The sequence below is a fragment of the Apteryx rowi genome, unplaced genomic scaffold (assembly GCF_003343035.1).
Source record: "Apteryx rowi isolate R43461 unplaced genomic scaffold, aptRow1 scaffold_231, whole genome shotgun sequence".
Taxonomy (NCBI): Eukaryota; Metazoa; Chordata; class Aves; order Apterygiformes; family Apterygidae; genus Apteryx; species Apteryx rowi.
Genome location: NW_020448653.1, coordinates 1,349,812 through 1,375,494, shown reverse-complemented (window position 1 = coordinate 1,375,494; position 25,683 = coordinate 1,349,812). Strand labels below are relative to the sequence as shown.

General features: G+C 38.5%; 1 protein-coding gene across 6 annotated transcripts; it reads right to left on the bottom strand.

The window, feature by feature from the left end:
- Positions 1–418: 418 nt before the first annotated feature.
- On the bottom strand, positions 419–25,295 carry PDSS1 (decaprenyl diphosphate synthase subunit 1). 6 transcript variants are annotated; one of them, XM_026065748.1, is made up of 11 exons: positions 24,674–25,295; positions 23,574–23,638; positions 22,541–22,664; positions 22,046–22,176; positions 14,738–14,879; positions 13,784–13,895; positions 13,589–13,698; positions 6,619–6,699; positions 6,315–6,428; positions 1,663–1,743; positions 419–860 (listed from the first exon to the last, which is right to left on the bottom strand). In XM_026065748.1, the coding sequence occupies exons 2-11, from the start codon at positions 23,636–23,638 to the stop codon at positions 720–722; spliced, it is 1,101 nt and encodes a 366-aa protein (XP_025921533.1). In that variant the 5' UTR covers positions 24,674–25,295; the 3' UTR covers positions 419–719. The 6 variants fall into 6 exon arrangements, 5 of the variants coding, with proteins under 5 accessions (XP_025921533.1, XP_025921532.1, XP_025921535.1 ...); XM_026065747.1 differs by lacking the exon at positions 24,674–25,295 and adding an exon at positions 24,140–24,222; XR_003253503.1 differs by lacking the exon at positions 24,674–25,295 and adding an exon at positions 24,140–24,222 and having other exon boundaries at positions 842–860; positions 1,663–6,135.
- Between the last annotated feature and the right edge of the window lie 388 nt (positions 25,296–25,683).

Genomic DNA, 25,683 nt, shown 5'->3' with positions numbered 1-25,683 from the left:
GTACTGGGTAACTACTGTAATAGCGATGACCTTTGGACTTCAGAGTACTTTTCTAATAGGGTATCAAATATACTCTATAAATGTGTGATGGAAGCTTGACTGGCTGTTGAAATGAATCTTTCATTTTCTCAACTACAGCAGTCTCAAATTCTGCATCTTGTTAATTGCTAATTACTAGTAACCACTAACATAACTGTATTTCTCCATGAAGTGGAAAACCTTTCATTTGTGTATAACCCCATTAAAGTCTACATGTGGTCTTTTATAATAAACCATTCCCATATATGAAATTCCAGGTACTTCTGAAGTTTCACAGCCTGGAAAGCATTCAAACCATTATTTTCACAGGAGTTTACCAGATAGAAACATGCATGCTGTTTATTATTGTAAACATGAGTGAAATTTGGAGCAACTTCAGTTCTGATACACTGATTATATTTATTCTTACTGTGGCCTTTATGCATCAACATGTAAACATCTTCCCCACCCTCACCATTAAGAGCCCCCACTAAAACAGTTGTACAACACAGTTTGATTTGTTTTGAGTTGTATGGCTTCCTACAATAAAACACTTTAAACTTTTTTTTTAAAAAAGAATTTCCAAAAAAAAGTTTTTAAAAAAATAGTTTTTGGTAGCCTGTATTGGAAGCAAATAACTTTCAAAGTAAATTTAGGCACAGTCTGGTAAGTAGCTGCCTGAACGAGTGGAAGGAGTTCTCTCACTTGTCTCGCAGGAGTACCATTTCTGTCAGCTGAATGAGGGCTTCTCTTTCAGGGGATGGCCGTAGTTTACTGATCTCTCTTGTAGCTTCATGGCAGTAGCGCTGGGCGAGGTAGGTCGTTTGCTGCACACCGTCACTCTTACACAAGAACACAATTACAAGCGATGGATAAGTGATCTGCCTCCCCTCTGCCGTTTGCCTTGTCTAGTTAAACTGTGAAGGTTTGTTTTGTTTTGTTTTTTAAGGCTAGTAAGCAGCCTGAACACTTAACAATTATATTCTGAAGGAGAAAGGGATTAATTTTGTATTCCTTGAATCTTACATCTCTTCCCCAAAGCTTCAAAATACTTAAAATTCATCTGTGCTAAACTTAAGTGTACTATAAAGCAGTACTGCTATCAATAAGATACTATTCAGTAGGACTAGAAACTAATGGTTGAGAGAGAACACACACACACACACACACACACACACACACACACACACACACAAGACATAAAAAAACCCCTGCTATGCTGACCAAATATGTATTTGCTCTGCACAATTACTCATTCTTTTCAGACCAGGCTCGGTTAAAATTAATACAGAACATGTACTTCAGATGTAAGACTGATTGGTAATTACTTGCTGCTTACACCAGTTGTTGAACAACGCTACTCTTCAGTTGAAGGAACTGAGTTTCAAACATGAGCTTTTTGCTTATGTGGATTTTATGCTATTTAACAACAACAACAAGCTATTCAATCCAGTAGCTAACATTTCTGTTAAAACATTGTGCTGGTGAAGCAGTCTGAAGAGTACTAACAGGGCACCATATGTAGCATGCTGCTCAACATTATGTGAAAATACAGCCCTGCAAGTTGACTTCAGAAGCAATGAATTTCAGACTGACTTCAGTAGGGACAGTATTCAGGAATTAAATACTTTATATCAGTCCTACCTGCAATACATATTTCCGAGCACGTTCAACATCTCCTGGCTTACTGAATCGTCTCATTATCATAGCATTCATTTCTGGAAACTAAGCACAAAGGGAGAAGTTTTTGTACTGCTTATGAGCTGTTGTCCATGTAGCTGCTGCCATGTTAAGGTGAAAAAGAAACCATAATATAGCTGCCTTGCCTGACCACTGTTGTTATTTAGAGGTACCAATAAACACAGATCATCAGTAGGTTTAATTCCATGAAATCTGCATAAGACTACTGTAGAGCAAAGCCTAAGCATTTAAAATTTAAAACTGGCAGGCTATGTAGCCAGGTAGTAGCAAAAGTTAGCACCTGCCATTTCATCTTGTTGAACAGCTGATCCAGTGTGGGAATTTCTGCTGTGCGTACTTCCAGGTGTATTCAAGCTGGTTCAGGTATTTCTACATCATGAGTGATGGCTAACGTTAGCACACCTAGCAGCACCTCCTCTCCCACATGTGCAACAGATTACTGAGAGGTTTGTTAAATCTGTATTGCACAGTTCCACCTGTAAGGCTGAATAAAACCCTTAATGATACTGTTACATCCACTTACACCTTTCATTGCTTTGGGGTTTTATATACATAGATTTTGCATACAGAAAGGCCAGGACAGTGCAGAATTTGTCCATGTTTGTAATTAAGAGAGACAATCCAGCTAAGATCTTGGTGAAGAAAGATTTTACTGAATGGGTTTATAGTAAAGATTAGAGATTTTTGAAGTAAGAAACAAAGCTGTTCAAACAATACATCTTAAATACTGTAAGTATTACTAGCCTAAAAAATCACTGCAGTCCACCTGGAGCTCAAGAGAATTTGAATAAAATCAATGAGCAAGAGTTGGTTTTAATYTGCAGCTTCAAAAAACTGCAGGTAATGCCCAACTTAAAATTCATGCAAACAAAACCAGCAGTTTTCAACTACTCAACTCCGTATCTAAACCACATTTTATAATGGCATCTGATATTTGATTTGAAAATATAGACAAGACAGTTAAGAGAACAATTGTAACTATAATGTATTTTGTGTTTACAATCACTTAGAATGTGTAGTTAGCACTGCACAATCAGTAACCGATAAATCCGTTAGATAACTGAAGTCAGTTGTCTGAGCAAGTCACTGTACCGCTCATGTAAACCTGCTGGCACTTTCTTCCTTCAGACAGTCTAGAAACAGAAAACTTGGTACTTAATTAACAAACTAAGGCCACAGCTTCAGAGAGCTACTCTGCAGAGGAATTCTTTTGAAAGGAAAGAGGTATTTGCTCATCCGTCTGAAAGTCATTAGATTATTGTATTGCAGTAAACTTGTAGACAAGGATGTGTTTTCCTTGCACATCTTTGGTCTTGAAACCATATATCTGCAAAACTATTGTTAGGGAACAAACATATAACATTTTTTATTGCCATGACATTTCTCTGTTACTCACAGGCAGTCTTCTCTTAGAAGATACATTTAAAAGTTTATTGGTGACTCAGACTTGGCTTTCTCTAGATTCCAGTTTCCTTCCCATATAATGACAATTTAATTGCAATGTTCATATTATTCATTGTCATATTATTCATATTTAYAATGATGTAGGATGCACATTGCTTGACTTTTTATATTTAAGCCCTAAAGAATATAAAAATCCCCAAACCTTTAATGAAAAGCTATTATTAGCAGTTGAGCAGATTTACAGGGCAGTATATAAGCATTTGATAGGAATACTCACAATAAAAATAAACCGCATGAGCTGTGCTATTTTAAAAGTGACTTTAGAATTAGCATAACTACTGTATATTTCTTTAAAAAAATTTTCTTGAGTGAACTAACTTTAAGTACTGAATAAATAGATCTAAAGTTGACCTAAACATTTTTGTCTAAAGCTCACTCCTCAATATTCTAATGCAAACAGATGTATTTTAGAGGGAGGGGAGAGGAGAAGGAAAGGTTATCACTTGAAGATCCAAGCGCACTAGAGGTATGTTTGTGAGGAAGACAACAGGAGGATTACCAGATAAATTAGACGGTATGCAAGATAGCAGTAATATTAATTTCAAGCAAAAAGACAGCATATAATTAACAATCACATTTTGGACTACCTTCAAGTCCTTTTCTCATGAGTTTGTATTCTCAGATACAAATAGATGAAACATCTTTTAGTAACAGCACAGATAAACGTCTGTGGAGAAAAGCTCCAGATTTTAGCACTTATTTTGTTTATATATAATGTAAGTCTATAGTGCTGTTCTATGAATTTCTTAAATACAGCAGGAAATTGTCAGCAAAGAAGCCTTCTGGTTAACGTGAAAAACTTTGTAAGGTGGTCAGGTTACCTTTCAAAGCAAAAACTGCGCTTCCCACCTACTGTAAAGATAGAAATGAGGAAGTGTTCAGAAGTGCCCTACGAAGAACAAGTAAGATTTTAAAATAGAGCTTACAAAGTTCTTTTCTGTCCTATGAACTTAGCTCTTACTTACCTGATAAAACTCATTAAATAATAGGTAAGGTTGAAAGTCAGAGACAGCCAGCCCAAATAGATGAATAAATGCATAGCTTTAATTAAAAATTTGGAATAGTCAACACCCACAAGACAATCAGTATCACCCGTTCACTGCCAAACCCTATTTAAAGTCTCTGTAACATGTCCTTGTTTTTCCTCTAAAAGAAGTAGTTAAAAAAAAAAAAAATCACAACTGCATCCTCTTTCTGTATCCAAGTACCTGAGTCTGTCACTGTCCCTTTAGACAACTCCAGTTGCTGATGACTGATAAGATTCTGCTGCATATGATCAAATTCTGAAATAATGATTCAAGAACAAGTTCATGAATCCTGCAGACAGGCTGGGATGAGGACACTGAGAACAGGGAGTGGATTGTTCTCAGCATCTGTTAGTCTATATTCTTACGTGGCCGATACTCTTCGCTTCCCTGTCTTTTCTGAGAGACATGTCCTTGTAAATGCACAAAGGATGAGGAAACAAACACATGCATACATTCGTTCTCCCACTCCCAAAATCTTAAGCTTTTTGGGTTTTAAAAAGAGGAGCAAAGTAAGCCAAAGTTTTATTTTTTTTGAAAAATTATTTAAAACTTCCTGTGTCAAGTTCTGAGCAATTCCAATGAGAGATCACAGACTACAGCTCCTATTAAAACTAGTTAGGGCCAATCTTGTATCATGCAGTGAAGTTTTTTTGGAAGGATTGGTTTGTAAGTCCTAAATCTTCTTAGCCCAGGTGACCCAGAAGCTCGAGCAAGGTACAGGGTGTTCATTAAATCAATCAGTCCCTTCCCCTTTTGTGGATTAGCACCAGTTTTAATTTTTTTGGTGCTGCTGACACTTCTGTTTTCCTTGTACTCCTCCAAGTCATCCCTGAGCCACTGAAAATCTTGAGTGACTTTAAGCTTATTTTATTTGTGATACTCTTTTCTCTTCTGCAAACTAAAAACGTGTTTACTTTTAGTAGCACAACTGTAAAGAATGGAAAGCTTTGCCCTTTCATAACTGATAAGCTTGAAAACAAAAGAGACAAAGGGACCAAATCCAATGAAGGATAAAGGTGCCCACCTAAAAGCTATGCAGATATTTTAAGTACTTGGCCCCAGAATGGGTACAAAGTCCAGAATTTGGCAAAAGGGCCATATATTCAGAGCCTGGGGAGAACAAGATGTCTCAGCAAAGAACATGAGCAGGAATCTGCTTAGGAATAACCTCCAGAAAACATCATGAAAAGTGTTGGAACATCTGTCCCTCTCCAAACGTTAGGCACTTGAATCAGGGTGGCAAAAGACTAGTGCTGCTTTTAATACAAGGGCCAAATGGTTAGAGCACTCATGTAGGCAGCTGTTTCTCAACCCAGAAGAACATGTATGTGCAATAAATCCAGCTGGTCTTGAAAGCGTTGACCTTTGGTACATGCCCAGGCCATGTTCATCTCTCACGCTGTAGACCTGATGTGTTCAAGCTGGACCTCTCTGCATGTGCTGTAAAGTTGATCTGCTCATATGCAGCAGACATATCCAGCAGGGGGGTTAGGATGGAAGCTCCTGATGCAAGTGAAAGCTAAAAATTCTTAGCTGAACTTTAGTTTGCACCCTCTCTAAAGCTTCCTACATTTTCTAGTTTGTGGATCCCAATTTCCCTTCCAGTCTCCAGATGATGGCAGAGACAACATAGACAACTGCTTCCTTGTGGAGATCTGCTTTTCCTTTTTTCTGTTTCACCATTAGGTCCAAGTTAGCTTAGAGCTTGAAAACACTATTTTAAGGTTCAAAGGTTTATTCCTTACCTCCTCAGTTCTACAATACTTTCCAATCTTAACATCTACCAGTATTATCACTGCAAACAAATAGAAGAAAGCATGCATCTTTGTTTCTTTTCAGTTTGGTTAATTGTGTGTGGTCATACTACTATATCTTCTTTTAAAGTCAATTAGTATTTTTTTCTTCTTTGTGAATGCCTAGAAATCTTTAGAACGAAAAAGGAAAAATGCAACTGCAAAACCACTGTTGCCAAGGAAGTCAAAAATACAACAGCATCTAAAACCATTTAATTAATTCAGAGATTAGATTTAAAGTTTACAAAATATTCCTTTAAAAGAGCAATGCACACTCTCTTTCTGGAGAGAAGAGTTCCTGTGGACTTACCTGTCGACAAGCAAACAAGACAGGGCCTGTGGCTAATCCCAGCTTGAGATCTGCTGCTGTTGGTTTCCCCAAATGGTCAGCACATGATGTAAAATCCAACACATCATCTATTAGCTGGAAAGAGATAAACATACAGATTATTATTATTTTTTTTTTTAAAGAGCGCTAAATACAGAATAATCCTCATTCATTAAGAGAAGATTTATTTAAAGGATTTAAATAGCCCACATCGATTTCAGGACAGTTTTCAAAAGGTTAAACTTTAGATTCTCATTAATTCAACAAAAGCAGAGGAATACACTACCTGAAAAGCTATGCCAACATTTTTCCCATACTGGTATGCAATCTCATGAACTTTGGGATCAGGGCAGCCTAGAATAGAAACCTGAAAAGGAAAAAAAAGGAAAAAAAAAAGAAAAAAACAGAAAGCTTTAGTTAGCATCCACTTTTAGTCTCTGACCCTAGGTACAACATAGCAAGCATGTACAGTAGGAATCTGGGAGAGGGAAAAAAAGCCGCATCAGCAGCACATTCTTGCCTATCTCTGTGGATACACACAAAAAGCCAAGCCAATTAGAAAACAAGACTGAACAGCAGTGCAGTATTAAAAATATATTCGAGTTTCAAAGAGATTAACTTTATTATATATTTATCATGGTTAGAAATTATAATGCAAAGATGGAGAGAGAAGAAATACAGTTGCATTGTACATGCAGACTGGTAGTCATCTACAGTCCAGGGACAGGGGAATGAAATTTATGACATATATAAATCAGCCATGGGATAATTGGAGGTCAGATAGATAGCAGATAAATGGACATTACATGCTTCATAAAAGAGCCACAAAACTGAAAGTGTTGCACCCAATTTAGGAGGAAAGTTGAGATTAAAAAAAGGTTATTTTTAGGGGTGATGCTAACTATCCAAAACTGAAGTTCTCATGAAGATGAGCTGATAGCTTGCAGAGAAAAGTGTCAAGAGATAATTAGCGGCAAAGAAAAATAAGATAGGAATGAAGGAAATACACCAGGTTAGATAGAAGTATCACTAAACTGAGACAAACAAATAGAAATAAACATTTTAGTTGGGTATGGATACAGGAATTGAGTATGTGACATAAAAGTTTTGCTGAATAAATTTCACAAAACTAGAATATAGGACATGTTAAGATTTGAGAATAAATATCTTGCCCCAAGGTAAGACACTTAGGCTTTTGCATTTATATATTGATTAAACACTTTGCCAAATGAGGTTGGTTATACTTAAATACTGCTTTATGCTAACCTTCGATAAAGTAATTAGGGGACAAAAATCCAGACACAAACTGCTGCAACTAACTGAAGGAGTGAAGATGCATTTTTATTTAATTTAAGACTAAAAATATATGTTAGGAAAACCACACAACACAAAAATATGCATATAAAAAAAAAATCCTCTTCAATGGTAATGAAAGGTAGGATCATTTAAAAACAACCCCAAACTAAAAACCAGTCCCGAAAGAGCTGTGAAGGTGAACATGAAGATGAAAATAGGAAACAACATTAGATACTGAAGGATATATCCCAATAAATGCATTGCAACTTGCACAATATCAGGGACTGTTTCATGTGTCAATGCATTTCATTCTGCTGAACACCAGAAAGCCTCCCAGTTATCTGTACCCATGGATAACTAGTAAACTCTGAGGAATCTGGATGGCTTGATAAAGAGGAAGACAGTAAAGTAGGGAAGTTATGCTACTTAATTTATGTTGAATCACAKAGAGTCCTGAAGGGCATTATCCTGAGTGAACTAGAATTATAAGTCATTTAAATAAAAGTTGCCAAGGCCTATCAAACTGGAACATCTTGCCCTTTTATCCTCCTTTTGATACTTGTCTCTTAATTGGTAGTATTTGCCCCCAAAAGCTGACATCATCTACTACTACACAATGCCTAGCAAACTTTTGGTTGCTTCTGTAATAAAAATCAAACAAGATCAGAAAGGCTGCATCTAACCTGCTTTAATGAAATCTTTAGCTACCATCAAATTTAGTCTACAGAATTGAAATATGGAATTTAGTAGAACAGCTTTGTTCAAATGGATGTTTTTTTACAAAATCTTCATTAATGGCAAAGTGTCAGAGTTGGGRAAAAGTTGGTAGATGGGGAGAGGAAGTGCCATGTAAAGAGAAGAGCTTTTTCATTTAATTGGAAAGTCAGAGCAGAGCTATCCGTGCAGGTAGACAGTTTCCTGTGGACACAGACATTATTTGTATAAAGAACTTCAGCAGGATATGTGGATTTAAAAACAGAAGCATGAGTTACAGAATGTCTTTACATGAGCAAAATTCATCAATGCAAAACCAATTCTTGTATCTTTGCAAGAGCTTCATATCTTCTATTCAAGCAATGAAGAAAAGAAAGAAGAAGAAGGAAAAAAAAAACCACGACAACCTAGGAGTTTTATAAGCCTATCACCCCTCCAACGAGCAACTCTTACATCATAAACCTTGCAGCATGACAGGGTCTTGTCTGCTAGGGAGTTCCTTTAGGAGCTAATTTCTGAAATCGCTCTTGTGGGTTATTGCCCCCATATGGACACTCACTGTGGTGCAGGCAGGCAGGCTGGCTCTTCCTCAGTCAAACTTGCATCACTCACAGAGCGGCTAGCTAACTGAAGCTATACTGGCATAATAGCATATATTTACAGATACAGATCAGAATAACAATGTCAACTTAATTATATTTGTGTATAACTGATAAAACTCACCCTCTGAGGACTTCCTATAGCTCCTCTGACATGACTGGTTGATTACAAATTTCATCTTGCAAGAATTCAGATATGTCTTCCACTAAACCATGATCAAAAATTCTTCCTAATATCAAGTGGAGTGAATTCTTCAGAAAGGTTCTTTGAATTCAATAAAGCAAGTCAATCTACTTGACATTATTTCAAACATTTTTTAAATAAAAAATTGTTTCTATTATTTTATGTTACATGAAAGACTATAAACCAGTCTTGCCTCTCTGCTGAACTTCATGTCCAAGAAATATTTTATGATCAGCTCTGGGTAGATACACCTGCTCTGTTATTTATCATGTGAGAATACAGCAGCTGGAGTTTGAAGCACTTACTCATCTGTACCTGTGACCTGGCATAAAAACCTTCTGCTGGGCAGGGATATGCATTTTTGTAAATGATACAAGAGATGTCTGCCCTCAAACTCCATCTCCTAGATTTGTGTCCAGCTTGGAAAGAAGAGGTGGCTCTAAAGACTTCCCCTTTTACTGCTCTCCCATCTTTCCTCCATGCCCATCTCCTCAAGCAGTCAGGATTCTGCCTTCTCATTTGTGACTCATCCAGCACTCGTTTCCAGACAATAGCACTATTTCCTCTTTCCAATGGAATCACAGAATAACTGGAAGGGACCTCTGAAGATTATTCGGTCCAATCCCATGCTCAAAGCAGGGCTAACCTCAGAGTTGGATCAGGTTACTCAGGGCTGTGTCCAGTTGAGTTTTGAGTCTCCAAGGATGGAGATTCTACAGCATCTCTGGGCAGCCCATTTCAGTGCTTGACCAACCTCTTGGAGAATTTTTTTTCCTAATATCTAATTGGAATTTTCCATGATACAACATGTCCTTTCACTGTCCCTCTGAAAAGAGTTTGGCTCCACCTTCTCTACACCTTTCCTCTATCTAGCAGGAGACAGCAGGAAGATTCCCTTAGCCTTCTCTTCTCCAAACTAAACCCAGCTCTTGGCTTCTCCTGCTAAGTCATGTGCTCCAGCCCCCAGCCATCACAGTGGCACTTCACTGGACTCACTCCACAATGTTGATGTCTGTCTTGTACAGGGGAGCCCAACCTTGGGCATGGTACTGCCCATGAAGTCTCACGTGCTAAATAGAAGAGAACAGTCACTTCCCATGACAGTCTGGCTATGCTTTTACCAATGCAGCCCAGTATGTGGCTAGCCTCCAGTGCTGCAGGGCACACTGCTGACTTCCTCCTGTCTCTTTAAATCCTTTTTAGTAACTAATCCTGAAGTAAGAGGTGTTATAAAAGCCCACCTGAGAGAGGAAGAGGTCTGCCCGAAAGCAGCCCCTACACAAAACTGAAAACTATTTTCTTGTCCCGAATTTGTATTGTCATGCATTTGACCTCTTCTCAAGTAACTCATTTTAAGATGCACTTGCTTATAAAAACTGTACTTATACATACGTGAAGATTATCTACTTGAAAATCTGTGCTATATTTATGTTAATCTCTTTCTTAGCAAAGAGTTTCTGGAGAATATACACCCCCAGAAGAATTACCGTATTTTAAATAAAATGAAAGATCTACTGGCTGACCATAATATCTGATGCCACTGATACGAGCCTACATCTGTTTTAGGACTTTGCTGTTGCCTGTATGAACCTCCTCAAGCTAGTCAACATTGTTGGTGGTGTACTAGCTTCTAAGATTTCCAAAGATGTGTAATTTTCCTAGACACCACTTCCATACCAGGTGTTTTTTCAGATGGAGCCCTGTGCACACACCAAACTGTGAAATAGTTAAGCAGGAGCTCACAGGTAGATATAGAGCTGCAGACTATTCCTTTTCTTCTGTCCCTAAGGCAGACCTTCCATACAAAGTCTTGCCTTACCCATGGGGGACTCCATTCAGGCATGCAAGGATACGTCTGTGTAGATCAGCTTGCAAGATCAAGGCCCAAAGTTATAAAAGCCAAAAAGCACTATGAGATAAAATCAAGAATTTCTAGTGCAACTTTACACTGATCTCAAACAAGCATGTTTTTAAGCCCTCTTCTGAAAGTATGCTAGGTGGAATATAAACAGCTTTAGGAATTCACATTACAGCAAGAAAAAGGACTGAAAGAACCTGCTAAGCTTATTTTGCCATCTCCAATTTGCCTGATGATTGATGGAAATTCCACTTCTGCTTTATTGTTTCTGAATTCTTGAACTAGAGTCACCCTCTCATGTTCTCTGAGAAATGCCTCTCAGTAACTAAGGCTTCAGTCACCCTCTGGGCCATATGCCACCATTTCCTTTTGCAATATATTACTTTGACTGTAACTTCAGTACACATTCCCCCATGCAGAATTGTTGTAGAAAAACTGGAGACTGCAATGGCTCTAACATCTTGAATAGCCATTTTTTTTAATGTACATAACAGTCTACCTTAAAGGATTTTTGACTCAAGTGCAGTGATGCTTTGAAGATGCAGAAGACACCCAATGCAGTGAATACACTAGTGTTAATACACTGTCCATTATCTTGTTTAGAGATCTTACAAGGAATACCTAGTCTGCCTTCTCAAGGGCATCACATAGTGCAGGATTCCAAAAGAACATTCAAATTAGTTTGACATCTTTTTTTCAGGTAATACTTTTATCTTATTTATACATAGGAAATCAGACACTGATTTGTTTCTATCATTAACAAGATCTGAGCTGCTTCCAATGACACACTAGCCTGTTAAGCTGTAAATAATGTCGTGAACATCAATAATCTCTCTCCTTAGCTTTGTCCCTGAAAACAAGGTGTGAATACTATTCATTCCCAACTGAAATACAGGTGAATTTCTTTTCAAGCTAGAACTGGTGATCTTAGTGATCATCTTTGCTGCAGATAACACAACACCCTTCTGATTCCATCCTTTTCCTTAATGGCCTAAACCATCAAAAATATCTTTTCACTGCTAGGAGTATCAGCATAGTTCTCCTAACTCATGCAGAAAGAAACTGATGGAGAGATGTATATACAAGCCATTGCCACTGCATGCAAGTAAGGTCTGTCCTTATGACAAAACCAATCTCTTGTTTTTCTTTATAACACAATTTTATTGCATATAAAATTCCAGCAAGTCAGCACTGGAAAGCATACTTATGCTCAGAACAACTACTGGAAGATAGCAGCCAAACATGTTTCCTTCCTGTTAACCAGCATCTCACACACAATCTGGAAGGAAGTACTCAAATCCTTAATTCTTGTAAGGATTTGAGTGGGAAGTGGGATAAGGTGTGGGAAGGTGATTCTTCTTCTATCCATGAAGGTTCTTTTAGGAAGATTGTCAAAATGAGTATAAAAACTTACACATTTTTATTGAGGTAGCAGGATAATGTGACTCTCCCTACTACTCCAACTTCCTACTAAAATAAATGAAGAATTGCAAAGGGAAATTCTCTACTGTGTCATACTACCGTTAATATGAACGATCCAGAAGACTGAAGTTCTTTCATCCAACTAGGAGAATTCAGGTAATGAAAGTATTTTCCCTCCCTACTAAATTTGTGTCTCTTGTTCTATACAGTCTTCTTGATTTAAGCAATTTTCAACTACTGTCTAATGCACAAATGCAACAGTTCTCTGAGAACAAAGGAAGCTGATTAAAACTAGCACATATTTTTAGTCCAGTTCTCTTAGAACTCCCCCTTGCTATGGCATGCAGCTGCTATTCCTCCTTTAATAAAAACTGTAACTCTCTTGAGGTGAGATTATTGCCCATCTTCTCCATTCTTTGCAATGTTAATAAACATGGGGGKTTTTTTTGAATATAAACATAATCTTTAAACAGGTCTTTTTGTAATGAACTAACAGAACTGAATGACAGGTTGTGCTGGATATAGCAGGATCCCACCAACTGATAGTTAAACCCCCCAGGCAAATCAGCAAGTACATATTCCTTTTACAGTGCAACACAACAAGACAGAACCACTTGATTAGTCACCTAAAATTTATCCAGTGAAACATAGTTAAATCCTATGATTTAATGAATAGCAAAGGACAATGTCTTCCCTTTCTAAAGCAATGCTAGATAAGAATATACACAAAATAGTTGTTTCCTCCCATTGTTTTCATTTAAGGTCCCTCTCTACACCAATGAGTGGGACCAGATGTGCGAGTAGCCTAAAATAAATAAATAAATAAATAAATAAATACAGGCTCAACAAATCTCAACTGACATTAAAAACACTGGCTCAAGCTTGCAGAATTTTGTAAATTAGAGGCAGCCACTGTGGACCTTATTTTGATTTAAGTGAGGATAACAATAAACCTGTGCATGAATATAAAACAGAAAAAAAAAAAAAAAAAGAAAACCAATATTGGAGGCTGCACAGCTGAATTGGGATAAAATCCACAATCTCAAACCCATTTAGATTCTGGCAGAATACCATTTAAAGGGTTTACTTTGAAGCGTCTCCAGAGAAAGCATCAATAATTAGGAGTTTAGCTGTGAAGCTTACAGTATGGTATGTTAACTTTAGAAGAGACAGACGTACATACTGCTTTACAACTGTTTGCTATAAGACTTGCAGTCTTCTTAAAAGTCTTCTCGAGGTAGTGAGCAAATCTTTCGTTCTCATTTTCCTTGGAACCCAACTGGAGGAATTCACCTAAGAAGTTGCATAGATAGGAGTTATTTGTGGGTTTATTGCTTGGGCAAACAAATCTGAAGATAAAAATAGAAAGAGACCTTACCACGCACCAAATCTTCAATCACCTGAGTTAAAACAGAGATGATAGTAGTGTTTCCAATTCGTGCTAAAGCTACAGAAGCAGCTGAGAGGATGAAATCACCAGCTAGAACAGCCTAAGAATAAATAAATAATTTATATATATATATATTTTTTAAGTCTTTTCCTATAAGTGTTCAGAAACAACAGGATTCTCTCTATTTGGCAGGTCTAGTCACATCATTTTCCTACATAAAATACACATTTCTCATTCTAACAGAGCAAAACAGGAGGTAACCAAATATTTAAACTGGAACCATTTTTGAATCCCTATGTTACAGTTTTTATTTGCTATATAAGCAATGTCCTCCCTGTATGCAATATCTGAATATATGTTTGCCTGTTAAGATTCTTTAAACGTTACCACTCTATTTGACCATTCCGCTGTGTTATGCCATATCAGCTCTGAAGTGCCATGACAAGTTCAGATATGCCAGTGGTTTACTTCTTTCCTTGCATTTTCCAATTAAGAGCTTCCTTATAACGCTCTACAAAGAAATGCCTCTCTTGGACAGTTTGCAAGTCAGTGATAGCAGAAAAAGCTCTGTACCGTACTAGTTAGTTATTTCAAAAAATTCTTAAGCTGACTGAAAAACTTTTTACGTTTACTGCTGAAACAGGATAACCTACAGAGTGCTGAATGAGTTTGAACAAGTTCAAAGTATTCCAGCAGCACTACAGAGAATTGCATAGTGAAGTTAAAATCAGTAAGAATCTCACTGCAATCGTACCTTCTCTAATGCTTCCAAAAGTTCAGAACCACCCATCTTACCCACAATCCAGACATACCGCTTCACACCTTTTCTGGACTAAGCCAGAACTGTGCTCTTGGCCTATTGCTGGTAATATGACAAAAACCCTAGGTATTTCTGCTCTGCCAGAATTCAAAGGCAAGTCTTGTACATAATGGCAAACTCACCTTCCTCTCTCCCCAGATTTGATTGACTGTCATTTTTCCTCTCCGAGAATTTGCATCATCAATAACATCATCATGAACTAGACTAGCTGTGTGGATCATCTCTGCAATTACGGCCACAGAGCGCTGGCTTGCTTGCATCTCCCTAAAATAAAAGGTCACATAATGAAGTGAATTAGATGTAAGAAATCTCCACTGAAACCAAACAAAAATTATTTCTGAGAACAGCTATTGCAGCTTTTTCAGGGTCTGGACCTCATCTTTCAAACCTGGAATTAGGGAAACAAAAGAAAGTCAGATCACATTAGTACAGTACATGCAATGGGATGTTTCCATCTTCATTAGGCCCATTTCTACATAGCTGCATTAATGGTACTGCAAAACTCTTCATTTATTGACTCTGGTCCCTCTAAATCCAGACTACATTAAATGGCACAAGGCACACATCTAAATCCAGACACATTAAATGGCATAATAATGGCACAGCATAAAGGATACTTGATTCCTAGGAGACGGACATCTAGAGAAGGGACAGTAACAGAATGCCACATAGCTTTGCAGGAGAGGATTTTTTTTTCTTTTTTTAAGTTTTCCTTATCTCTGTGTTGCTCTACCAATAAGAGGTAGCATCACAAAATCTCCAAAGCTGGCTAACAGTACTAACCAGCAGGCTGGAGGATCTCCTGATCAGTAGGCACAGAAGCCTGTATTTTATATTTGAAAGACATAACTCATGGATTTTGTTTTAAACTGATAGTACTCTAAGACTTCAGGGGGTCTGCAAAAGCCTGAGGAAATTGGAATGATACTGCAATCACTTTACAACTATAAACACTAACTAACACTTACACTTGAAATTCAGCGCCTTTGGGATGATCTAACACTGATGATTCAACTCTCAGTAGTTCACACCTACTTTATTCTTTTTTAAATAGGTGAAAAAAGGTAATGGGAGAACATGGAAACAATTATCTAGGGATGAAGGTTGGCAAAACGAACATAAAAGAGCCATCCCAGGTCAGACAGAGGACCATCTGCCCTAGTATCCAAATACCACTGCCTTGTTCAAGTATCTGTCTTTTTCTACCTGTTTTCATCAGGGTTGCATGCAGGATCCCAGAAATGGCTGTCCCAGTCAGCCTTGCCACAGAGTTGCAACATGCACACRTGAATAAAAAACAAAAACAAAAAAACCTTAGTTCTGATATCCAGGACCTTACTTCTGGTATACAGATAACAGAGCCAATCACCCTATTTCCCAGCAGAACAGAAAAGAGTCGAGAAAAAACATGGAAAACAATCATTTCAGCTTAACTGAAGGAAATTTAAAATCTTCTTGCATTGCCTACATCTATTAAAATCTAGTGATTAATCATAAAATGAAAGAACATCTTGCAGTCTGCTGACATAACACTGTGTTCTGACACCTACCTTTATGCAGAACTCTGCATTGCTGTCAGTGGGAGTTCTACATCCTGAAAAATAGCAGGATGTGGCTCACGGGCTGTGAAATTGTGGCTTTTAAACAACCTGAGAATAAGAGCTGGAAACCTTCACAGTTGTTTTCAGGTAAATTTTACTGTGCACTAATAATTTAGTCAAATGTTAGTTTGGAATAAGTTTTCCAAAAAAACCTATTGTTACTAAGTAGGAGAACTTACCTTCAAACAACTGTAAAGGTCTCCAGCCTCTTTCATGCATTCCTCTCCTTTTTGGGGCTCCCTTTTTCATTAATTATGTCAGCAGACTGGACTTCCTGCTGGGAAGTAGCAGTAAATGGCAACACTCACAAACACACCAACATCTTTAGTAGTATGAAGACAGCATGACAGACATCTCAAAAGCAAGTTTTGAAAAGTTCTGTTTCATGGTGCAGTTCATCTCTGACAAGTGACTGAAAATGGCATAGGAAAGCTCATATTTAATGTGTCTGATTTCTAGTATGTCAGGTCAAGTGTGATAATTTAACCAGAAGCTTTTTTAGACTACTATTGCTGCAAACTTAATTTGTGTCTTCCCATCACCGGCAAGAAATTTTGCAGTAGAATTACTCTCACAAGATGGCTATAGAAAATTGAATTGGAGCATGCCTATTTTACATAGCAGAGAAGAAACAGGATCATACCCATTCCCTGCCTTTTTTTTTACTCTGTCTCCCCTGCAAAACAAAAACAGAAAGTAGCAGTAGTTCAGGTCAACGAATAAATGGATCCCACAAGTCCAATAAGTGAAAAGATGCCATTTTTGTCGTTCTCAGAGTAGAAACACACCAAGATGATATGTATTTATAAAAATATATATTTTATATAACTAACTTTCTCTTTTTGCACATGTATTATATTCATCTTTATGTCCTTGATCATGTACTATTTTTCACTATGACTCCCTGCTTGATTCTATGATAAGTTTTTACAGACCCATAGTACTCTGGAGTTTTCACATAATAAAAGTTGTTTCATACACAGAGAACAAGACTAAGGATGATCTTGTTTGTGTTAAAAGCACAAACAAATAAAAAGAACTAAAAACCCCCAAACCTCCCCTCCAAATATCCCTCTTCAAAGAGGAAAAAAAACCCTCAAACACCACAATCTGTATTTACAGTTTGCAACAAAGAGCTTTGCAATGTGTTAGCCAATAACAAAATATTGTTAACGTAGAGATAGGAAACCTGCAAAAGAACATGCAAGATTATGATCACACTCCCCAGGATAGTTTTTTTGCTGTAAAGCCCCTGTGGCTGAAAAAAAAAGAACATTTCAGAAGTGTTGCCTATGATACAGAAGGGWATTGCGAACTAGAGGAAACACAGAGAAAGGATGCATTAAAACAGCTACAAATTGCAGAACAGCTGAAAAACAGTGCACAATGCAGGCATCTCTGACAACTGTGGTTTGGAATGGAGGCAGGGGAAGAGGGCTAATGTTGCTAGGAGGTCCTCATATCTCTTGAGAAAATATTATTCTACTGAGTCTAGTTAGGTCATAATATTTAATTACTTCTTTCACCATTTTGAGAGATTTATTTCCCTTCTCCCTGCCCAAAATCTTTTGTACTCACTATTTTCTCTATTGAGATGTTTCTACACCTCTTTGGCTTTCTCTTATCTCAGTTTCTCTCTCTCAAAACTTGGTTGCAGAAATAGAAATAAAAATTCCTATTCACAAACATCTCTTGAGAATACACCCTATACAGAATCATAGGTCCAGTCAGACTAAGTGATAATTCTGTGAAATCTGCCCATAGGCATTGTGTGAAGAAATGCGAGAGGATGTGTGAAACAGAGGATTTGCATGATCTCAGCTTAAACTCTTTACAACAATTCTCACTCTCACACAAAAATAAGCTGCTGTCATTATACAAAAAGCAGCTATAAAAGGGACCTGAGAACTAAGGGTTGGTCTTCTGACACTTGGATCATAAAGGGGAAAAAAAAACCAAAACCAAAAAAAACCCCAAGCAACCAAAAAAGCCCTCCAAAACAAACAAAAAAACTCATACTAGGACAAAACAACTTGAATGCTTCAGATGCTGATCTTTTGATAATGTTTTAGATTCATTATCACCTTCTACAACTGTCACTTTTCTTGCAGTGACCACAATAAAGTGATCTTATTCAAGAAAAAGACAGCTAACCTACTGAGGGCTTTCTAAATAACTACCTTCCTCAAACCTAATAAAAATGATTAAGGCAGCCAGTGCGCAAGCATTGCTAACTGGGTATCCTCTCGTTCACTTGAAGCATCTCAACTACTGCGGCAGGGCTCTGCAAAGACAAAGGGGTCTCTGTAGACTGCCTCATAGGATCAGGACCTATAACCTGGTAAAGCTGCAGCCTCTAACTTTAAGACCCAAACAAGGAAGAATATTACCTTTTCTACTACTACTGTGTACACACACACGCACACAGGCACACACAGGCAAAAGCACGCTGGATCCAGAAAGTTATATGACAGTTGGGAATGGCAGCAAGATGAACAAACCCCAGAGGCAGAAGAAAAAATGCTAGGGATGGAAAGCATGGGAAGCTGGCTTACCCCAGTGATCTGTGATTGTTATCCACCCCATGATACAAAACACTAGTCTACAGATGTTCTGGCCAGTATCTTTGATTGCAAAAGGGGGAATCAAAGCTTCAAAGAAAAGCAAGTTTGAGAGAAGAATCAATATTAACTGAGAAAAAAATGCTTGAAGGGAAATGACAAGGTGAAAGAGGAAAAACATCTCAAAAAGAGTCAGTAGAAGAAGAATGGAAAGCAAGAATTTTTTTGGTCTATATTATCAGAGTAGCAGAGTTACGAACATGAAGTGTTTCCATCTCTACATGTACAATCTTACTCATGAAGAGTAAGAAATTGGAGGAATAGTTTGTCACCAAGAAGCAACATTGCTGTAAGAAGCAACAACAATGAAATCAATACCAACGTGGCCTGGAAGTACACATGCTTCCTATATATTACATAATGATTAACAGTTTAAAACTCAGAAGCTGGTGTAACACACGGCCTGCTTCAAGAACTTCATATGCATTTTCTTCTCTTTTGCTTCTGAAATGGAATCAACTCACAGTAAGTGGGCAACCAAAATAAGACAAACTATTCTTTGGCCTCCCAAATCCTGAGATGTTTGTCATCATGCATGAACCAAAAAACAGTACCCTGAAGGCTTGCATAAACATACATGAATTTTAATAAAAATCACAAACTTAGAGAAAGGGGGACAAAGCAAAGAAGAGGAAGGTAAATACCCTACAATTTCATCCCTTTCCTTTGTTTAAATATTTCTGTTCTCCCTACTCAGAATTTCATCCTAAAAACAACATGAGAGAAATGGTGACTCAGCCTGTCCCTATACAAGGAACACTCAGATTAAGGAAGAGGCTTTTAAACATCAAACATAGTTCAGAGGTGCAGATAAAAACTGCAAGAGATATACAAAGGTGTCAAATCGCACCAGTATCTAACTCAGAGCATTGGTGCTAAGAGTCGACTATCAAGCAACAAACACTTGCCCTTAAGCATATGCCACGCTTCAGCCCAGAGAACAGATTTTCTCACTGGCATAGGGCAGGGCTCAAACCTAGTCTCAAGGGTTTCACGACAGCATAACACATGGACAAAAACATATTTTACATGTGAGCACATACATATGCCTAAAGATGCCAAAAATGCCTTGAACAAGTAAAGGCAGGAATCTGAAAGATATAAGAGACAAGAACTTTCGCAAAGGTACATTAGATAGCTGCAGGCCTAATTTCAGTTCTTCCTATGTCTACCTCTTGCACCTGGTCCACTGATCACACCATACAGTGCACGCCTCCTTACATTAATTCTAGCCTCCTTGGTATTGCATATACTCTACATAATCTTGTTCACAATTTTGTCATGCTAGGCATTAGAATAAGACAAATCTCTCTTCTTCCATTATTCTGACTAGGAGGATGTTCTAAAATCTCACTGTCCCAGTTAGTAAAAGTCTCCTGAATTTCTATGCTGAGTTTATGACTCTCATCAACATTGCTCTTTGTCTTAAATAGCTCTTTCCCTCCTATTCCTGATGGATTTGTAGACCACAATTATCTATCTCCATAGCCTTCATTTTGCAATACTTGAAGAGCCAAGCTCTTTTGGACTCTTTATCTAAGACAAGTCCTCCATTCTCCCTGATTATCCTTGCAATCCTTCCTGAAAGACACCCTGAGTCATTTTTTTTTCTTTGAACATAAGTATCAGGGCTGCAGATGATTTCACAAGAGCCACATACAATGATATTACTACTTCCTCAGCTCAACTGGATGCGCTGTGATTGATGTGTGCTAGGATCACAGATTTTTCATAGACAAGCTGGCTGTAAATCACACTGGGGGTTATACTGTAGTGCGACACTGATAAGCCTCAAAGCACAAGCAGACATTTTTGTTTTATTGTGCTACTGACACATTTTTGTTTTAGCATGCTTCCTTTCATCCCATCCATAGGTGGCCTAATTATCCTCTGAATCAAGGGTAGTTTCATCATCAAGAAGTGCCATCACCGCACTCCTGTTTTTTATGCCAAGGTCACTCATGAAAATATTAAGCCCTTTGTCACAGCACTGATTTGCTTGAGGAATTCCAAATTATTTTGTTCCTTGTGTTACCTCTAAGACAATGCCAATGAAAAGTACTGAAGAGGGAACAGCATCAGGCTGGAGTGTAGATTATCAAACCTGGACAACGTTTTCCTAAGACAAGAGGATCTGGCACATACAGGGCACAACACTTGCCAACTAGGTTTTTCTTTCTCCTTAAAAATTATATTCACATGGCGAGGGGGAAGGGGGGAGGAAACACTGTTGTACTGGGAGAGGCACCACATCAAGCAGCAAAACATATGCCATGCTCTGATGTAGAGATCAAGTCCAGCAAGGCACTGACCTATTAGTAAGGAAAAACTGTTGCAAGAGCTAGGAAGAATCCCTTAAGACTAATAAAGTGGTCTAGAAATACTCCTGGCAAGGGACCAAACTTTTTGAATTTGAAATTCTATACCAGAGAAGACTGGAAGTATAGCTAGAATACAGGGAACATTCCAGCCAACATCCTTCCTCAAATGCAAACATAACAACTGACAGGAACGTGTTGAGAGAAGAATTTGCCATCAGCCAGAGCAATGAGTGACAGAGAGTACAAGGCAAGCATGATGATTTTCCTCTGCTAAAATTGCCTTCAGAAGTCATATAACTTGAAGAACATGAGGATTACACCAGTTTTAAGCTTAGAATCTTCTGCTAAAGGATTAGAAACCTGATCCTAGAGGGGAAAAATACCTCTGACTTTACTGTATGTCTCAGAGCATTGTATACAATTATACAACCTGCTTACTGGTTTTTCTGTGTAATTACAAAAAAAGTTATAGAAGTTTCTTCTCACAGTAAGGAAGTTCTTATCTGTGACAACAGTTTAATAGCTATAGGAATGGTTACAAATGAAAAATACTTTTAATCAAATTTATATAGTTTTGAGGCATATTACAGGTTGTAAAAAAGCATTTATACAAGAAGCTATAATTGACTGAAACCTTCACAAATATCATGATTTGGCAACATTATTCGCTAGTATATCCACCATTTTACTGGAAGTATGTATCAAAACCAGTAATTCCTTTCACACTGCTAACTACCAAAATACAGCCTCACAGTGGAATTTAAATTCAGGTTTTGCTGAAGCGCTTTTTATTTTCATAAAGTTACTAGACACATTTTTGGGGAACATGGGAATGATTAAGCTAAAAGTAAGATACATGTTCATATACTTAAAGGTGACAGACTCACCTGGAATTATTATGATGAATGTTGCAAGCCCTTGCCATTAGCACCACAATCATTGGTCGAAAGGCCTTTCCTTTCCCGTCAAAGTAATATTCACACATTTCCCTAAGTTCTGCTGTAGATACAAGTAATTCCTGTAAAAAGGAAAATAATATATCAGCATAAAAGTTACAAAGCCAATCTGTTAGTGTGAGCAAACAGCATGCATGTATAAGGTTCCTGCATGCATTCATTTCACTTAATACAAGTTGCAGTTGTTTTTAAGATTACTTTTCATGGTAACTGGAGATGCAAATGAATATTCCACCTATGTAAATCAAGAGAAAACAAAATTGAATTCTGGTTCCGTAAGATATAATGGTCTCTTGCCTTCTGTTTAGGTTTCAGACAGCTGTTTCTGTACATAAAGAATATTCCTTCAGTGACTGCCTTCCTAAGCTGTGGTTGCTTTTAAAGTCTGAATCTTTACAACATCTCAGAGTAGTCAAAAACCCTTACCTTTTTAATATCCTCATAGAGATTCTTCAAGTCCTTTCTACCAAGTTGAAAAGGGTCTTGATATTTTTCATCACTAATTGTCTTCCTACAGCTGCACATTTGTGATATACTTGTATGATGAAGCCTGACAACAGTGTTTTTTCAAAAGAATAACATTGTTAAAAGCAAGCTTTTCCTGAATCTTCAAATAGAAACATTTCAAAGCACTTCCTCCTCTTCGGTCACATAAAATTTAAACAAATGGCTAAAAATTAAACAGAAGGCATCAAAACATTTTTTCAGCCAGCTAATGAAGAACAAGGACAGCACAGCTATATATCAATGGCTGCACACTTGTAGGAGTTGGCAAAGTGCAGCATTTGGAAAGCAATTAAGAACCTTCCCAACATGCTTAATAGATTACTATTATTCTGAGAAATAAAAAAACCCTATATTGCTTTCAGTGTATTCCTTTGGCATACACTATTTATGGTATAGTATACATTTGCAGATGAAGTCTTCATCTTCCTGTAACACAGTGATTTTGTTGCTATCCTCCCTCTCCTATACCCTTCTGGGAAAATATTTCTGACTTGGATTTTAAAATTCTCCTTTACACAGCCAAGTGCTTTACATAGACCTATCAAAATTAAATCAATACTTTCAGGTAACATGATGATGCTATATCAAGTCAACAATAAAGGGTAAAAGCTTCACCTGTATGCCTCAGGATTCAGAGGGCTTAGAATTGATTTTCTGAGGTTCCCTGGAGTTGAAGTTTATGACTCTTATTATGTTTCCTGTCTTAAAGTGAACCTTTCAGGTCTTTTTGAAGAGTTCTTGCTTTTGCCCAGTGCTTTCCAGAATACAAGTATTTAAGGTCCAACTCCATGCCACAATAGCAAAAATGGAGTCTATACAGAAACATTCAACTATGTATTAAAGCAAATAATCTTATTTGCAGTCTAAGCTTACAACTCACAGCTTTAACAATGCAATTCACCCAGTAATTATGTCTTTACCCATTACACAGCAATATGGATTTCTAACTTACCGCCAAAGTATATTACATATTTTTGGAAATGACAAAATTGTACTTCTTTGGAGGAAGTGACACATCTGTGAAAAGAAAAATCAGGATTAATTTAAAATCAAAATCTTTAAACTGACAGAAAACATTTGATTACGAAAATAAATGCATGTCATTTAATACTGCTGCAGTTCCCCCTTTTAACAACCCAGTAGCAAAGGGAGCCTTATAATCTCCTTCCATATCACATGCGACATAACTGTCAATATGTACATTAGCTTCTGACTTAAACTGACTCTTCCATTCAGGAACGTTGAACTTTCTCCCCTCGCTGGAACAGCCCAGAAGGCATATCAGTTAACTCCCAAGAGCTGCACTAATAAAATCTTGCTTTTGTACATACAGAAGGTGCAGTTTCTTTTCAAACATTCCCTGTCTTGCAAATAAATCTAGATCGCACCAGTCAAGGCACAAAGAACAGGATAAGTGTTGTTTCTGTAAACTGCCACACCAATTAAAGAAGAACATGTCCTTATTTTCCCCTAAAGCGATTTTAATTCAGCTTGCTTCTTATTCTAATTCACACTCACACTTCTTCCCTGCCAGATGTCAAGAATTTAGCCTCCTAAGCCAGCAATCTCTCCAAAGATCTTTCCTCAGAGACGGAGACCAGGAGCCTGGGGGAAGACTCAGGCACAACCTGAGTACATGATTCCAGCAAAGATAAGCTGAGAAAGTAAACAACTCTTTCTGCTCTGCTCACAGCAACGCTGCCAGGAACTTGCCCAGCCCTGCTGCTCTGAGTGCACCCTGACTCAGGGGCTCAGTCAGTGTAGGGCTGACCCACCCAGAAATCATTACAATCGCATATTCACTGAACTGAGCAGCCCCTAAAACCTGCACAGAAGTGTCTTAAAAAAACCCTAAATTTGCTCCTCATTCCTCAAAGTCTCCTTGTACATGGTTTGAAATGCCTCTCTCCCCCCTTGCACACAGGGTGTAAAGCAAGAGCACAGGCTCCCGGGCACCCTTCTGTCATCCCCCCTTGAAGGGGGTAAAAGCGAAGGCAAGTAGACAAGCCCTGGAAGGCAGGAACCCTAGTTTACTGTAGATTTGCAACTCACTGCTATCTGACTTCAGAGTCCAAAAGGCGAAAGTGCCAGTTCCACGACTGCTTCCAAGTCCTTTCTCTCCTATAACTCCTACCATTTTCTGTTTGACAATGGCTGAGCTCTTCCTGTGTTTCCTTTGGTGAGGGCACAAACAGTCTCCCTCCTTTACGTTGCTGTTTCACATTGTAATACACTGGGTAATACGTGATGTTGGACGTATTATAGCCAGAACATTTCAACGCAAGTCAAAAGAGTAGCTTGGCCTTATGGGGAAGGCATAAGCGAATGAAATGAAAGGACCCCTCCAAAACTGTTACAACTTTGACTAAAACTTATGTGTGAATATATTCAAAATCTCTTACAAACAAAAGACTCGCTTTCTCCGTTCCCACCTAGGGAAGAGCCTGAGAGGTTCTTCACCATCACAGTAACCAGCCCAGCCCTGAAAAGCCGTGAGCCAAAGCTTAACCCTGCTGCCGTGCCAGGGAAGGGAGGAGAGGCCTCTCGCACACGGCCTGGCCTCACCACCACCGCGAGCTCTGGCTCCGCTGCACCTTCCTGCTCGTGCCTGAACCATCGCGTCGGTTCAGCGGGGCGCCACAGCCATTCTAGGTCTAACGAATCCTTCCCGCTTCCGAGTTCAAAAGCGACGGAGATCAGCAGGCACCCTGCCTGCCCTGGATGAAAGGCGGGCGGGTGGCCTCGGCCACGGCCCGGCCGCCACTGCCCCCGGCGCCGCCGCACGGGCGCCAACGGCCGCCGCGCCGGGAGCCCGCGCGCTGCCGCCCCCCCCTCTGACGCCCTTCTGCCCCACGGCTACTAAAAAAAAAAAAAAGTAATACTAATAAGCCTCTTAATAACAAACCGCGTTTTCCACCTAAAGGGAATTCACTGAAAAAAAAGTAAAGCGGCCGGAGGAAACGCGGGCTTGGCCTTCAGGCCGCAACGCGGAGCCGTTAACGGCTCAGCCCCGCGCGGCGAACCACGGCGGAGCGGCGGCTCCCCGCCACCGCCGGGCCCCG

Bases quoted from the DNA above. Each gene is read 5' to 3' on its own strand.
- PDSS1 (XM_026065748.1), bottom strand. From the start codon at position 23,638: ATGTGTCACTTCCTCCAAAGAAGTACAATTTTGTCATTTCCAAAAATA. The intron at 14,880-22,045 runs GTGAGTCTGTCA...CTTTTATTTTAG, and splicing joins ATTCATCATAATAATTCCAG to GGAGATGCAAGCAAGCCAGC. The intron at 6,429-6,618 runs GTAGTGTATTCC...ATCTCTTTCCAG, and splicing joins ATGTTGGCATAGCTTTTCAG to CTAATAGATGATGTGTTGGA.